Below are 16,839 nucleotides of genomic sequence, written 5' to 3'. Positions count from 1 at the left end.
ATTCAAAAAGGTAATAATCACTTTAATCTAGCTTGCGCTCACTGTTGTACACGGAAGCAGTTCCGGGCGGATAACGTATGGAGGTCAGCTTTGCGCCGCTCCGAAGTGACAAACGCGGAAACGCAGCGCTTCCTTTGCTCCTGTTAACAAACGTTGGTTTTCCCGAGACTCACGCTGAACTCATACGTCATCCACCCAGAACTGCTTCTGTGTACAACTGCTGGCGCAAGCTACATTAAAGTGATTATTACGTTTTGAATATGGATATTTTTCTTACAAAAACGCATCGATTCGCTACAGGAGGCATTTGTTCACCCCCCGTGTGAGACACTTTTTATGGATGGGCGATTTTTATTTAACTTGTTTTGGACTGACGCATGCAACAACCGCTGAGTGGCATTAAAGCTTGAAAGATCAAAGACAATTTTTAATATAACTCCGACTGGATTCGTCTGAAAGAAGAAAGTCATATACACCTAGGATGACTTGAGGGCGAGTAATCTATGGGCTAATTTTCATTTTTGGGTGAACTAACCCTTTAAAGCAGCCAAAATAGCCTCATAACCAGCTGCTGTGATGTCTGTTCATCAAAGAACAAAAGAAAAGAGGAAATCAATAACTTGTAGCTTTAAGGATTACTCTATATTTAAATTTAGAATTTAGTGTTTGATAACTTTATTCAATTTCTGTATATTTCCTACTTGCTGAAGGGCACAGGTAGCTAAATATGACATTTATTATAATGGGTTTATGTAAAAAATGCTTTAAGTTCACTTAAATTAAAAGTTATTTTTTAAAGTCTAATAAATGTTAAAATTGATAGCTCTTAATTATACTGTAATGTTGAATTGCTGTAGTTAATGGTTAAATATTAGGGGGAAAAACACGTATCAGTGATACTCACCTTCAGTCATAAAAAGACGCCATTAAACAAATATAAAACAAAAAAAAATGTTATTTGTACATTATTTGAAGACTGAATGTGAAATTATTGCAATATAAAAGTATATTTAAAAACTTTAATGTTAGGCATGATTAATCGCGATTAATTTCAGAAAAAAAATTTGCGATACATTTTTTTAATCGATTGACAGCACACAAATATATATATATATCTCAAACACATTCAGACTGTAATATATATAAAAGTGTCATTCAAATGGGTCAGAGAAGTGAAATTTGAGCAGTATTTAAGGGCAGACTTGCTTTGATATTTTATTGTCTAATACAGTAAAATTAATACATTTTTAAGTGACTCATGTCCAAAGATTTTTGGTCACTATATACAGTACTGTGCAAAAGTATTTCCACCAACAAAAAATGTTTTTAAGTCAGTTATTTCTATCTTTTGCTGTCAGTAGGAAATATCAGTTTACATTTCCAAACATTCATTTTGCCATTAATTGTAATAATCCAGTGAGGTTTTTGTTTGCACAAGGAGTCTGACAACAGACTAAATCCAGAAGAACTGTGGCAACGTCTACAAGATGCTTGAAGAAATCTTCCTGCAAATCTACTTGAGAAACTATGTGCTAGTGTATCAAGGACAAAACCTGTTTTAAATGCAAAGGATGGTCACATCAAATATTGATTTGATTTAGTTAATAGAAGGTAATTGATAAATATGGCATTATTTTGAAAGCATCCTCACTTTACAGCATTTTTACTCAAGTGCCTAAAACTTTTCACAGTACTGAAGTTTTGCAGGAAGGTTTCATCAAATATCTTGGAGATGTTGCCACAGTTCTTCTGGATTTAGTCCGTCTCAGTTTGTTCTGTTTCTTCATGTAATCGCAGACGGACTGATGATGCTGAGATCAGATCTCTGTGTGCAGCACTGGCTGCTGTCCGACTCCTTGTGCAAACGCAAATCTCACTGGATTATTACAATTAATGGCAAAAGTTATGTTTGGAAATGTAAACTGATATTTCCTACTAACACACAAAGGAGCATGTTGTTGTTGTTGTTGTTGAAAATACTAATGGCCTAAGACTTTTGCACAGTACTGTATATTAGTCAGATTCAATGGGAATTTTGCTGTTCACACTCACAATGCAACTGCGATGTGAACATTGCACTTCTCTTATAATTTGCTCTTTTCCCACAATGTTGCCATCGGGCCACGGTCTTACATTCCAATGACATTCATCTGCATGTCGGCTTCACAATTCAATACTTTAATTAATGCTTAAGTTGACAACACATCACTTGGAGGACACATAGACCCCATCCATGAAGTTCTCTTATTAATACTGACAAACAACACTACTTGATAAAGAATTATTTCTAACCAACACAACGAAGTGCTTGTCAGGCAAACGTAGCTCTGTCCTTTGAGAGAACTTCAGGAAACGCACGGTCCAATCAAGTGCTCATAAGGGCAATAGGATTTAAAAATAAGCCATAAATTATGGTAATCTAAACGAAAAGGAAGATTAAACAATATTTGGGCAATTAGGAAGTAGTGGCTGTTTGGAAATAATCGTTTTATCCTTTAAGCCATTGCTTGGAATCAAATTTAGCTGGTTTTGGCATTTATAGCACGCCCCACTTGACAAGGTGAAAAAAAAAGTATGGATACACACAGCATTAAATATTAATGCCTCCGCTTGTCACTTAGGAAAAGACGTGTCCTGTGTTTAAAAGGACAGAGGTACTACTGCCACGAGGGCTCATGTCTGAAGTGTCTGTAAAATTGTACAAAACATAGACCTGAATGGTAGTTTCTGTCCCAGAGAATGCTTTCTCCACCTAATTCCTCGGGAACGTAACGGGCTTAGCGTTAGTCTGTTGTGAGCGTGGCGGAAGGGATTACCGTTAAGATTCGGCACTCTGGGATTCCAGGCAAAAATGACACAGTGAAGTGGAGATCAAATTCAGCTCGCTGGTATTGTGTGTCAAAGGCGCGAGATCCCCGACTCAGAGAGGCTTACGGTTGTGTGTGTGTGTGTGTGTGTGTGTGTGTGTTAGCATCAATATCCGTTCACACTCCCTGTATGCTTTTCCCTGAAGGTGAGAGGTGTGGCATGCATTAGTACACTGGTGTGTGTTGTAGTGCGCAAGTAACGCTCTCAGTGCTAATACGTGAGGTTTCGTGTGTTTAATCGAGGCTGGTTGTTCAGAGCGTTCATATGAGGATCATTAGGTGTAAAGTATCTCTAGTCAACTCACTTCCACCACAATGCCACGGTCTATTCTAGACTGACTTTCAGTCTTTGATTTCAAGTCAATGTTTAAGGGAATCCTCCGATCAATCAACCGGAGTCATTCTGCTGTCTGAAAGAGCAGCTGGTGCTTTCCACAAATAGTGTACAAATTATGTTACTTTGTTTAAAGCAATTAATGTAGGAATCAGCAACATTCTCTTAAAGGGATAGTTCACCCAAAAATGAAAATTGTCATTTACTCAACCTCAAGCGGTTTCAAACCTGTATGAAGTCCTTTCTACTGCTGAACACAAAAGAAGATATTTTGAAGAATGTTGGTAATAAAACAGTTGCTGGTCACCACTGATAAAATAAAATACTATGGAAGTCAACGGGGACCAGAAACCTTTAGGATTCCCACATTCTTCAAAATATCTTTCAAAATTATGTTTTATTTATTTTGGCAGGAAGTTTGAGATAGCATGGCAGGAAGTAAATTTCATTTTCTCAATTTTACACAAATTGTAGCATTGACTGCATTCGCCAATCTCAACCATTCAAACCTGTTATCAAAGAAATCATGGTTCAATCTGTCAGACATGTCCAGAATTTTGGTAATGGGTAGCAAAAATTGCAAGCCTCATGCTCCCAACTCGGCAACTCGGGGCTTAAAGAAAATTTCGAGTTTCCCACTCGTAATAACGACTTTGTGGTGGCGTTTATGTGCGTTCAACTCGTAAATACGATCTATCCGACATGACTTGAACGCACCATTATACCAAACAAACAGAAAATAAAATACCTCCCTATTTTTTTTACCTCTTTGTGAAAAGCACCAACTTAATTAAGCACCAATTTAATTAAGCCACAATCCAGAGCTTCTCAAATCAAGGCTTTCGTTTATGTTGAATTGTTTAACACCTGGCTCTCCGAAATGGATGCACATCCTTCACACGTAAACAGAGCTGCCTTTAGCACCAAAATCAGTTTCTGATGAGAGGTAAAGACAGAATATATGCATTTATATTCGTGTCTGTCAGTTACGATATCTGAACTGCCTTAAATTTTGATCTTCAATGCACTCGTGTTTTTTAATTAAAATGCGTATTCACTGATTATTGAAATCTCATCCATTCAGCAGGATGACAAATATTACAGAATAATTTATCACATGTCTTTTGACACAATATAAACTATTGCCTTGAAGTTTTTTTTTGTTTTTTTTGTAGAAAATGTTTTTAAATTGAGTGATACAAATACAACTCCCTGAAGCCTTTTTGTGTGTAAAGCACAGAAAAACAGATATTGATCCTGTTGTAAAAATGCTCCTAAATTGACTGTGGAAAAAAAAAATCAAGGCAGCTGTAAAAAAAGCCGTTATTTGCTGCATGTTTTCCACTTTGCATTAAAGTTGAATTAGCACCGGGAGTGAGGTGAGATCAGCTCTCATAGAGAACTAATGAGTTCCTAAGAAAGATGGAAGCCATGAGTCTTTTAGCTGTGCTGTATTAAAACTACATTAGGGCTGGGTGTTAATTTGAATATATACAATATATTCACTATTATGTTGTTGGTAACATAAAACATGATGAATATTGACCATGATTTTAATGCCGTTTTTAGCCATTAAGACCATGCCAGTAGACCACTTTTGCATGCTTTCTTCCAATTCATGAGCAAAGAAAATAAACACTATCAGTTAGCAAATATTGCATTTTTCATGAAGCCAACATATTTTACAAATATATACTTTTAGCTATAATCACCCAGCCCTAATCTACATGCTCTCTGATGTCTTAGTGTTGGAATGATCTGAGAATTCTGTGGACCTCTATGTTTATCTGGGTCGATGTGGTTTATGGTCAATGGAAGTTGGATATCTGATGTTTTTCCATTAGTAAAACCCCTCTGAAGCCCATCTGGACTATTGTCGATGAAGGTCACAATGTGCTTGTGAACAGGTGAAACAGGTGAAACAGTAATAAGCATTTAACATTGTAAAGGCTGTTTATCATCAATGAATCAGTTGTATTAAACTGTAAGAGTATCGAGAAAAAAACCAAGGACCAGTGTAATAACCCTCTAAAAACCCACTCCTGCCCACAAAGGCCCTGTCCCAAATGGCACCCTCAGCCAAAGCGGTACTCCTTGAAAAAATCAATTCTTCACAGCACAGATAATGTTAGGTAAAAGTCTAAACCACTGTGGATTCAGCAAATGGAGCCGGAACTGAATTGACAAATGGGAAACCCTACAGCGGGGGTCTCCACCCCTGCTTCTTGAAAGCTACCGTCCTGAAGAGTTCAGCTCCAACCCAAATCAAACACACCAGAACCAGCTACTCAGGGTATTCAGGATTGCTTGAAAATTACAGGCAGGTGTGTGGGAGCAGGGTTGGAGCTGAAGTCTGCAGGACAGTAGCTCTCCAGGAGAAGGGTTCGAGATCCTTGTCCTACGGTCTTCTGGACACTCCCGAGTGAAGACCACAAGACCCTTGTGTGCCATTTTGGACAGGGCCAAACAATATGTTCTTACGTTCCCTTCAAGCTCCATTGTCCTAGAAGTTTGCCCCATCTCCCAAGATGCTGTTCTTTCACGTATCCCAATCAAGTTCCCTGCATGCAATCCGAACCAGCCTGAGCTCCAGCTCAACAGCGTCAGGTCGCTCCTGTGGATTGGCGGACAGCATCTCTCGAATCAGCTGCTTCATGCCAGCGTTCATGCTCTTCTTCCGAGCCGGGATGTGGAGCTCCATCTTGGGATTCTCCAACAGAGCCTCCCCCAATGGGACTATATCCTCCCCCTGCTGTACGTAGCTCCCTAAAAGCTCCTTCTGAGTCTCTACATCCACAAACGTAATCCGTTCCACCATGGCCCATATGATGACCCCCAAAGCAAAGATATCAGCTTTAGCCGTGTAGTGGCCCTCCCAGACCTCAGGAGCCATGTAGAAGTCAGTCCCACAAGCTGTGGACAAGAAACACTTGTTGACGCTGGCCGGTTCTTCAGGGTTCAGGCCCGAACAGGAGCAGACCTTGCTGAGGCCAAAGTCAACCACCTTCAGGGTGGGTTCGGGGGACCCGCCCGGGGTCCTGCCCTGCGAGATGAGAATGTTGTCAGGTTTGAGGTCTCGATGGATGATCTGGTTGCGATGCAGGAAGGCAAGAGCGCTGCCGAGTTGCAGCATGAAGCTGGTGTTGGTCTTGCGGCTGGGTTTGCGGGACAGGAGATAGGCATTCATGTCTCCACCATCGCAGAAGTCCATGACGAACCACAGGTAGTAGGCGCAGTGGGGGTCAAACGTGATCTCACCTTTCAGGGAGGTCTCCACCAACTGAGTGGATATAAATAAATACAAAAATGTTACAACCAGTTGTGTAAAATGGGACTCTTCAACTCCAGTCCTGGAGACTTTAGTACCATTCCCAATTTAACCCACCTGTCTGTAAATTGGAAGTAGTTCTCAACATTAGCTTAGATTAGCTAGTTCAAGTGTTTTTGGTTTGGGTTAGAGCTCAACTCAGCAGGACACTAGGCCTCGAGGGTTGGAGTCAAAGAGCCCTGGTGTAAAGATTCAGATTTTGTATAGAATTACGCACTGATACTTGTGGTCAACTTCTGCAGGATTTTTAATGGCCAATTCTACTATCGTCAGCCAGAAAGTAGAATTGCTGATAGATGACAAATACAATTTGATAGCTTTTATTTTACAGAAGTTACTCAGTTCAAGTGTAAACAGAACATGTGCAATGTCCACTTGCATAACCAACTTTTCATTATGGAAATGCCACTATATGTAAGGCCAAATTCTCTTAATGATCTGATAATCTAAAATATTATGAATAATCATTTTGAAAATAGATATTTTTAGTTCCCCATGGGGAATACACACAATGCAGGGTAATTTCATTTTGGCTAATGAACAACTCAATTAACTGACATGAAGTCAGTCAGACACATCATAGTTATCTGAGCATTTCAGTGGGGCTGGGAAAAGTCCTTACACGCTTCTCATGAGCTCAAAAACATACCCCAAAGTTAACTACAAAAAAAGTATATAAATTAAATTTGTATGCATGCAAAGTTGTGCAAGATATTAAGTCAACAGGATTCAATATTTCCTTTTCCTGAGTGATGAATTTACATTTACACATTCGGCCAACACTTTTATCCAAAGGCTACTTACACCACATTTAAAGGGGACATTGGTTGAAGTATTCACTTTTTTGTTGCATTTGGTTAGGTTCTGGCATGTCTGCCAGCTCAGTAAAGCTTAAAAGAAAACACACAACCAGTTTGCTATGGGCTGTCTGAGTCTGAAATGGTGTCATCCAGCGAGCTGTTTCAATTTTCAGCCGGTTTCTCCGTTAGATAGCTAGCTATTTGAATAAGACCACCTCCAAGCCATAAACGGATATATTCATGTGTCTTGTCGACACGCTCTACGGGAGAGAGGGGTGGGGTAAGCAGTAGCTCATTATCATTTAAAGAGACATGCACCGAAATTGTGAACAGAGCTGTTCTTGACGAGGTAAAAAAGGGTGTTGTTTTACACGATCATTGAGGAATTTTAACCAAAGTATGTTACAGACATTTCATGAAGACCCTAAAAAACATACCAACTTGTGGAAAATGGGCATCTGATGTCCCCTTTAAGGTATATTTTTTTCAGTTCAGTTCCCTAAAAATCAAACCCATGAACTTGCGGTTGCTAATGCCATGCTCTATTGTTTGAGCTACTGTAATGCTTGCCTGTGCAAAACTTGGCACCATGATGCCAAGGTGTTGTGTGGTCTGCCAAGTTGTAGCTACGCACCTGCTAAGGTGTTGTAAGTGGGGTTTTAACACAAGGTTGCTGAGAGGTTTAGGGTGGTTGTTAGGGCACTGCTTGGGCCAGTAAGCAACCATCCAGAAACCAAGTCAAAAGATTGGGTCTCTCCTTCAATTCAAGTCCATGGATTTTTTTTTTCACTTGTTTTATTGTCCACTGGGGGAAATCATAAGTTAGATCACTTATGGCGCTTTTCGCTTTTGGTACGGCTCGGCTCGGCACGGTTTGCGTTTCCACTGCAGTTCAGTACCGCTTTAGATTATTTGAACCGTACCGAGCCGTACCATGCAGTGGAAAAGCGCCATTAGAAATGAAATGGCACACTTCTCTTCAACAAACTGCATTATTTGAGGGATCATTCATGACTGTAGCACAAAAAACTTCCAGTTATTTCATCCTGTTCCAGTATTGTTTGCTTGCTGAGGATACTCTAGAGCAGGGGTGTCAAACTCATTTAAGGTTGAGGGCCGGATCGGAGAAAATGCCCCCTTGTGCGGGCCGAATTACCTTTTGTTAAACCCTCAATTGGTCTTACTTCGGCTTTGTTAAAAACTTTTTCTTGCCAAAACAGAGATAAACAGACAGCATTGTGACTAATATAACACGCTTAATACTAGCATCTTGTTTGTTGAGCTATTATATAAAATCTATTCATTTGCGGTCGCGCTGACATTCGGGAAAAATTCTGCGGGCCGGATTGGACACCTCTGTGGGCCGTGTTCGGCCCGCGGGCCGTATGTTTGACACCCCTGCTCTAGAGGAAGTTTAGTAGGAGAAAACTGAAGCTGTTCTGGGAACGAAGCCAAACTGTAGCTGAAATCTTAGAATGACTCACAACAACCCACATGCTACTAAAAGACTATAATCACACATCAACATCCATCAAAACACAATCACTTAGAGAGAGACAACAGCTCTCTTTCAAAACCTAGTGAGCTGGTATTGAGTTGGATGCTAGCGTGTTATGCTAATTGTATGCTAATGCTGTGTTCTATACATAGTTGGATGTAGGATATTGCATTGCACACATAAGTTGAGGTATGAAAAAAATGCTACCGTTAACTTTGTAAATGTTTGACTGTCTCCTGGCAAGCCGTGGTGGATAAATGATGCTATGATTATCAACAGCGAGGATCATTTACTGTGTTTTGTCTCTGCTAAGATTTACTTAATAGGTAATTTTGGAAATTGGACTCACCGAAGCAAATTATTTGCTTAAAAGTAAATGTTTATTATTGTCCATGCACATTTTCCTTGGAGTCAGCATTTTTACCTGACTTCGCACATTGCATCTTTATAAAATTAAAGTTCTAGATTTTAGGAAGATTGAAATTGTGACTGAATGGAATGCAGAACAGTAAGCACAAAAATACATAGCAAACACAGATAACGGGAGAAGTTACTCATTTGAATTGGATGGAGCCATTTTTATACTTTGCAGCACTGAATTAAAATTCAAGCATTGTATAATTAATTTCTCTCCACTCAGTCCGTCATCTTGCACAAAAAAGACGGAAAAATATCTATGCTGTCAGGGGTATTAAGAGTAGCTTTATACATGCTATAAAGTAGAGGTGTCTTATACAAAGACAGTTTGCAAGACAAGTATAATATTGACTGAATGATAGGGTAGACCACACTATCAAGTTATGCAATTACACAACCAGCTTCGGGTTTATGTTTTCCTCACCATTGCAGGCTATTGCAAAACAGAGCACCAACCTATGAATGCTGCGCCATCTGTCTGCACGGGGAACCAATCAGAGCACATCTCTTAAAGTCTATCTCATCTGAAGCACAGCAACAACAATGCTGTCCACACAATGCGTGTTACTGCCGCATGTCATGTGTTGGCACATTTAACCACATCCTTCTCTTGATAACCTCCGCACTGGCTTCATGTTTCAAGATTAGCTTTGCTTTCTCAAAAAGCTTGTTCAAAACATAAGACCGTTTTCTTTAGATTCAAATCTATCTTCCCTAAACAAAACAAACCTGCTTTCTACACTTGAAATAGTAAACACAGGGTCATTTATCCCTGTTTAATACAATACATGTAATCCATATTCACACTGTACATTTGTAAACTCTGGATTAACAGTTATTTGTATCTTTACAAGACTAATAAAAGTGATTGGACAAGCACAGTACACAAAGAACATGTGACCTGTGGCAATACCTGTCAGTCTATCTATGGTCAAGAAAAAACACTCAGATGTTTCTAGTTATTTTTTAACTATTTCCCCAAGATACTACAGCGTGTGAAAGTCTATGCGAAAGCGCATGGATATTTAAGGAGCCAGGCATTGCTTAGTTTATTATTGGTTGTCTCTTGCTAACATTCAAGCAACCAAAAGCATGGTTAAATTGACTTTAAAGGTTAAAGGCAGAGTAAGTGATTTCTGGTAGCCAATGTCTTATTGCTGATTGGCTACAAGTTTGTTTTGCGATTCGGCCCGAATCAGTTTTCTAAAGTGTTTTTGAAAAATCACATACCCTGCCTTTAAAAACGGTGACAACCTCAAAATTATGTGTGAAATATCACTTTACCTGATGCTGAAAATGCTGAAGGCTTTGCACAGACAGAGGTCAGCAGACAAATGACCCTCTGCAGGCTCATAATTATAGCAGCAAGAGTGCTAATCAACCTCATCTCAAAGGCCAGGAATAACAACCTATTACTGTGCTGCTGTGCACTCTGGCTTACTTCCACTCAGTCACAACATCCTCACGTCTTCATGGGACTTGACCCAACACAAAAGGGCATACAATACTATAATCACCCACTTATATTATAGAGTGCCATCTGCCTTGTAGCATAGTCTAAGTAGTTTTACTGTGCTGTACTTTATCTTGCTCACAGTCACTATTAGATTGTCAGAGCAGTCAAATCTGTATGCATGCACTGTTTGTGAAGACAATGATAGTATTATGCCATGTCAAACAGCAGGGATGTATGAAAACTTGAGTGGAAAGAGATTTTTTTAAAACTGTTCACTTTATGGTTACTGAAAGAGGTTTGATTTGGTTCTTGTGAAGAGTATTCAGTGGCAACACCCAGATTTTTCAAGTTTCCCCCCAAAACGTTCATTCATTAGGATGTAATAACTATATGTGACCCTGGAGCACAAAAGCAGTCTTAAGTCGCTGGGGTATATTTGTAGCAATAGCCAACAATACATTGTATGGGTCAGAATTATAGATTTTTCTTTTACGCCAAAAATCATTAGGATATTAAGTAAAGATCATGTTCCATGAAGATATTTCGTAAATTTCCTACCGTAAATATATCAAAACCTAATTTTTGATTAGTAATATGCATTGCTAAGAACTTCATTTGGACAACTTTAAAGATGATTTTCTCAATATTTAGATTTTTTTGCACCCTGAATCTTAAATAATTTCACCAGACTTTATAAGTTAGGACAGAAATAATTGCAGCTGCTTTAAATAATAACGTGTTTCTCCCATGAGAGAACACTTCATCTTCTCCAGCTAAAGTCTTCATCGTTTCAGATATACTCAGTATTTCAAATATCTTTAGACGTGTTTTCCCCGAACACACACACACACACACACACACACACACACTGACAAACGTCTGCCAGATTCCAGGAGGTCAAAGGCCAACATGTGCGGCCTATGAAGTGCACTCACTGACCAGCATCATGTGTAACACAATCTGCTGCACATCAGAAACGGTTTCACACAAGCAGACAGAATGACTGATGACTTCAGAAACTGATGTGTGCTTGCTTTTCTGCATGTGCTACACAAGTGTTTTCCATCTCTGCATTTAGAATATTTTGATAAACTAGCATGCATTTATGTATATGTATTTCCGTGTTGATGCAAACGCCGGTCAGACCATCAGTGCAGGTAAAGTGTGTCTGATATTTCGTCACATGTCGGTTGCCATGGGAGATAAAGTCCCGTCTGTCTCTCCAGCAAATCAGCGTTTTCATTTTCAGAGGAAATGAGCAGCTTTATTATGTGCTGCTTATGCAATCAAACTGTGTATGGAAAGGGTGACCTCTGATGGTAAGCAGACGGAAGTTCATGGACCGGATTCATGACAAATACATTGTATGGGTCAAAATGATTTATTTTTCTTTTATGCCAAAAATCATTAGGATATTAAGTAAAGATCATGTTCCATGAAGATATTTTGTAAATTTCCTACCGTAAATACATTAAACTTAATTTTTGATTAGTAATATGCATTGCTAAGAACTTCATTTGGACAACTTTAAAGATGATTTTCTCAATATTTTGATTTTTTTGCACCCTCAGATTCCAGAGTTTCAAATAATTGTATCTCGGCCAAATATTGTCCTATCCTAACAAACCATACATCAATGGAAAGCTCATTCAGCTTTATGTATAAATCTCAATTTCGAAAAATTGACCCTTATGACTGGTTTTGTGGTTCAGGGTTACATATGAATGTAGTGATTTGCATTTCCTCTTGTTTGCCATCATGTTCTTTGATTTGCCTCTTGTAAACCTAACACAAAACTAAACTCGATGGGCTTTGTGTTGGGTGTGCTTGCAGGTTGAACACATACTTCCAGATAGAGTGAGGAGCTGGAGCCGTGGCTCATGCGCTGGGCGAGACCGTCTCTCTGGAGAATGCATTCCTCCAGGTGGATGACGTTGGGATGCTGGCTCTGGATGCTGCTCAGGGCCCAGAACTCCCTCAAGGCCAGCTCTACGTTCTCTGGGGAGTGACAGCGGATCTTCTTCACAGCCACACGAGCTCCGGTCTGCCGTACAGCTGCCTCGTAAACCACACCGTAACTGCCCCGGGCCAACTCCTGGCTCAGCTCGTAATTGGCTTGACTGCTCACCATCCTCTTCTTCCTCACCTGTATGGTGTGAAAGAAAGCCGAAACACAAGTATACCATGAGTGGAGTCACGAAGATATTTGTTGGGAACTCTAAAGCCACTTTTAAATGACAAGCCTATCTTGTGACTGAAGTCATTTTTGCTCCACCAGCAGCACCAAACAGAAATGCCTAAACGTTTTTTTTAAGCAAGTGTAGACAACAAACGCCATTTAAAGTGAACACTAATAGAAAAGTATTCACAATATACTATCACCATACTGACAAACTAAAGAGTTTATAAAATGTATTTGTAGATCAATTTATTTTAGATGTTAATTTATTATCAAGTATTTTAAATTTAATTTATTATCATGTATTTTAGATCAAGTTCTGGCAATTCTGTTGTGTTTTTGCCAAAAAAAATTTTTGTTTTAATTATTTTAGTACTTGAACTTAAAGGGATAGTTCACTGAAAAATGAAAATTACCCCAATACTCGCTCTCAAGCCATCCTAGGTGTATATGACTTTCTTCTCTCAGATGAATATAATCAGAGTTATATTAAAAATGTCCTGGCTCTTCCAAGCTTTATAATGGCAGTGAATGGGTGTTGAGATTTTGAAGCCCAAAAAAGTGCATCCATCCATCATAAAAAGTGCTCCACATGGCTCCGGGGGTTAATAAAGGCAATGAAGTGAAGCAATGCGCTTGTGTAAGAAAATTATCCATATTTAAAACTTTATAAACTGTAATCTCTAGTTTCCGCTAGTTGTTGTACACGCCGGTGCTTTTGCTGCACCTACGTCATCCGCTGGAAGGCCACTCTCTCGTGAACGCATGTACAAGTTAGTGGAAACTAGAGATTACAGTTTATAAAGTTTTAAATATAGATATTTTTCTTACACAAACGCATCGATTCACTTTAGAAGGCCTTTATTAACCTCTCTGATCCGTGTGGAGCACTTTTTATGATGGATGGACGCACTTTATTTTGCTTCAAAATCTCGACACCCATTCACTGCCATTATAAAGCTTGGAAGAGCCAGGACATTTTTAATATAACTCTGATTGTATTCGTCTGAAAGAAGAAAGTGATATACACCTAGGATGGCTTGAGGGCAAGTAAATCATGGGGTAATTTTCATTTTGGGGTAAACTATCCCTTTAAACCAAACAAAATTAGAAATGTTGCTCTGGCAACTAGTTTTTTAATAGGCCTATACATTTGGTCTCATTTCAGTTAATTTATTTTTTTATTTTTTATTTCAAGTAATAAAAATAATCATCATTCCCTCTGTGAGTATTTTAAGGAAACTCTAATCTTTAGCAATTCTCAACATGAATATCCATTTTTCATACTGTATATAATATTGTGATTCCAAAATTCACATGTAAAATTTGATTTATAGTTTTTATATTATAGTACAGACAGTACATTCTAGAATATAAATTTGAAGTATTTATAGTATAAAATAGTATACATATTTTTTGGCTACTTTGGTCACATAACGGCTTGAGCAGATTTTTCCAAATGACCTCTATTAAAATTTTTTTTTTTTTTTTTATTGCTTGCATTTTTATCGTTTTAAGCTTATTTTCATCTGCAAGTGTCACGTAGTCTCTCAAAGGCTTAGTTGGTCAACTCCACAGTTACCCGCAAACCTGCTTTGTCTCTTTCAATGGTCCATTTTTTTTTATTATTGCATCGTTATTATCAACACTTATAATAACCACTTATAACATAAACCTAACCAAACCAGCCAACAGACAATGTCTGGCTTTTACAATGCTAGTGATGAAGGAGAAAGGAGAAAGAGATCAAATAAATAAATAAACAATATCGAACCCATAAAAATATTTAGTTCAAGCTCGAGTTTTGACCCTTTCAATCTTTTGTCATAAACTCGATTTTAAAAAAATGTTAAATTAAAAAAATTAAAAAGGCAGATTTTGATTTTTTTTGGAGCTAACGTTGTTTAGATATGGGCCTATTTTTTTTTTTTTTTTTAATTAAATTAAATTAAATTAAATTAAAAAATAAATAAAAATTTGGTTACTACATTTGTTACTCCTTGCACCTATAATATGCAAGTCCAATTCTCTTTTTTGTGTTCACTTATTTCGTACTGAAACAAGACAGTAGGGCGGGACATTGAAAGACAACACCCCATTTTAAATAGCCAGCAGTTAATGTCACAGTCATGAACCATGAGTTGGTTCTACTACCCAGCTAACAATTTTTGGTTTTTGGAAAGTTTTCTTATAACGTAAATAGAACGTTCCCAGAACATTTGCGGTAGGTTCTGGGAACGTTCCCCTACTAGCAGGGCCGGCTAGTGGGGTGAAAGGTGGTGACGATTATAGGGGCCCACGGCTGTGGGGGGGCCCCGGCAACTACCTGAGACCAGCATGAAATATGCTCATGACAGTTGATGGGCCAGTGTTGCGCGTCTGTCACGAAAGCTTATAATTTGCACGTGTTTTTATGCCTTGCCAATTAAAACATTCAAGAGATTTTAAAGCATTTAAATACAAGTAGATGCAAAAGAACTCAACTGAGTAACGCGCTGTGTTCGGTGTGCATCTGTGTGCCGCGGTGGTGGCGTTCATGTGCGTTCAACTCGTAAATACGATCTATCCGACATGACTTGAACGCACCATCAGACGTGCAAACACCGAATTAAGTTCTCCTTTGCATCTTCTTGCAATTGAACGAACAAATACACCTCATCAATTTAAACATTCAAGCACAAAAATACGTGAAAGAACTAAACTCACTAGCCTAATTTACTAGCTGCTCTCGGTGTGTCCTTGATGTTAATCCAAGATAATAAAAGAGAGACAATCACTCACTGCTCTTAACTGAATTAGTTTTAAGAAGAATTAATCTATATTTAATTTATACAGTGAGGACTACGCAATGATATTTTACATTTGATTATTCTGTTTCTGTACCTGAACACCTTGAAAAAACTTAAACCGTGTTTATTGTATCTTCGTTCTATTTATTTACGATTTCAAACAGGGCCCACGAGTACAACCTGCACCGGGGCCCCGCAAACCCCAGCTACGGCCCTGCCTACTAGGCAGTGTTGCCAACTTAGCAATTTTGTTGCTAAATTTAGCAACTTTTCAGACTACCCTAGCAACTTTTTCTTCCAAAACCACCTAGCAACAAATTTAGCTATTTTTACATTTTATTTGGCTACTTTTAGCAACTTTTGATAAGTGGCTCAGACAATAAAAAGGCACACATTTTCCATCTAAATTTCACAAAAAGAGGAAACCAAAGTTGCCTAGCTGTACACACATCACGTTAATTAAGTTACTGCTTTTTGCAATTGTTCAATTTGATAATAATAATAATTTAATAATTGTTCATTTATGATACACCTCGTTAGTAGCTTGTACCTGTGATTGTTGATCAGTTAGTACACTGTAAGAAAAATATCTAGAAAAATGGAAAAGGTACTAGTAATTTTCCAGAACATATCCATTATCCACTATTCATTATCCATTGTAACCTGTAACCCGAAAACACAAAATGCTATGCGTAATTTAAAATGCAGGTAAAAACCTGTGATTTATTTTCTTAGTGTAGCACACTGACTACTAATACACTGCTTAAAATTATAATTGTTCAGAATGTGTAGTTTTACTAGCTTACTAGCTAATAAAAAAAAACTTGTAATCGTTCAAAAATGTTCAATAAGTGTTCAATAATTCAGTGTTGTATATAAAAATGGTTATTTATATTTTAACATTATATTATGCATTTATATTATTTTACGAACAAATCTAAATTAACATAAAAATATATTTTTTTAATGTAGTGACACAATTTTGCGTCGTGATTACGTAATGACGTCATCACGCAATGACATCACAACGTCATTTAGCAACTTCTAGCAACAAATCGACCTTCCTTTAGCAACTTAGAAATTAAAATTATTTGGCAACACTGAACGAAACGCCGTCATGATGCTCAGAGACGCAAAACAGCGCTGTGGCTGTGTTTGGAATTATTTTTGT

At 38.2% G+C, this 16,839-nt stretch overlaps 1 protein-coding gene across 2 annotated transcripts in view; it reads right to left on the bottom strand.

Annotated features, from left to right (window-relative positions):
• pdik1l (PDLIM1 interacting kinase 1 like) overlaps nt 1-16,839 on the bottom strand; it is a 27,706-nt gene that overhangs the window by 3,307 nt on the left and 7,560 nt on the right. Inside the window, exons 2-3 of one of the 2 annotated variants that reach the window (XR_001638921.1) lie at nt 12,547-12,846; nt 5,683-6,481 (exon numbers count right to left, since the gene is read on the bottom strand). Coding sequence is in view for 1 of the 2 variants with exons in the window: in XM_016544366.1 (XP_016399852.1) it covers nt 5,741-6,481; nt 12,547-12,831 (1,026 nt within the window). In the remaining variant the exon portion in view is untranslated. Of the gene's footprint in view, nt 1-4,958; nt 6,482-12,546; nt 12,847-16,839 lie in introns of those variants that run through there. The other variant, XM_016544366.1, reaches the window with a different exon arrangement.

Source organism: Sinocyclocheilus rhinocerous, unplaced genomic scaffold (genome assembly GCF_001515625.1).
Source record: "Sinocyclocheilus rhinocerous isolate Xijiao unplaced genomic scaffold, SAMN03320098_v1.1 scaffold1300, whole genome shotgun sequence".
In the NCBI taxonomy this organism is placed as follows: domain Eukaryota; kingdom Metazoa; phylum Chordata; class Actinopteri; order Cypriniformes; family Cyprinidae; genus Sinocyclocheilus; species Sinocyclocheilus rhinocerous.
The sequence above is the reverse complement of the archived record's forward strand: the minus strand, read 5'-3'. Positions and strand labels throughout refer to the sequence as shown.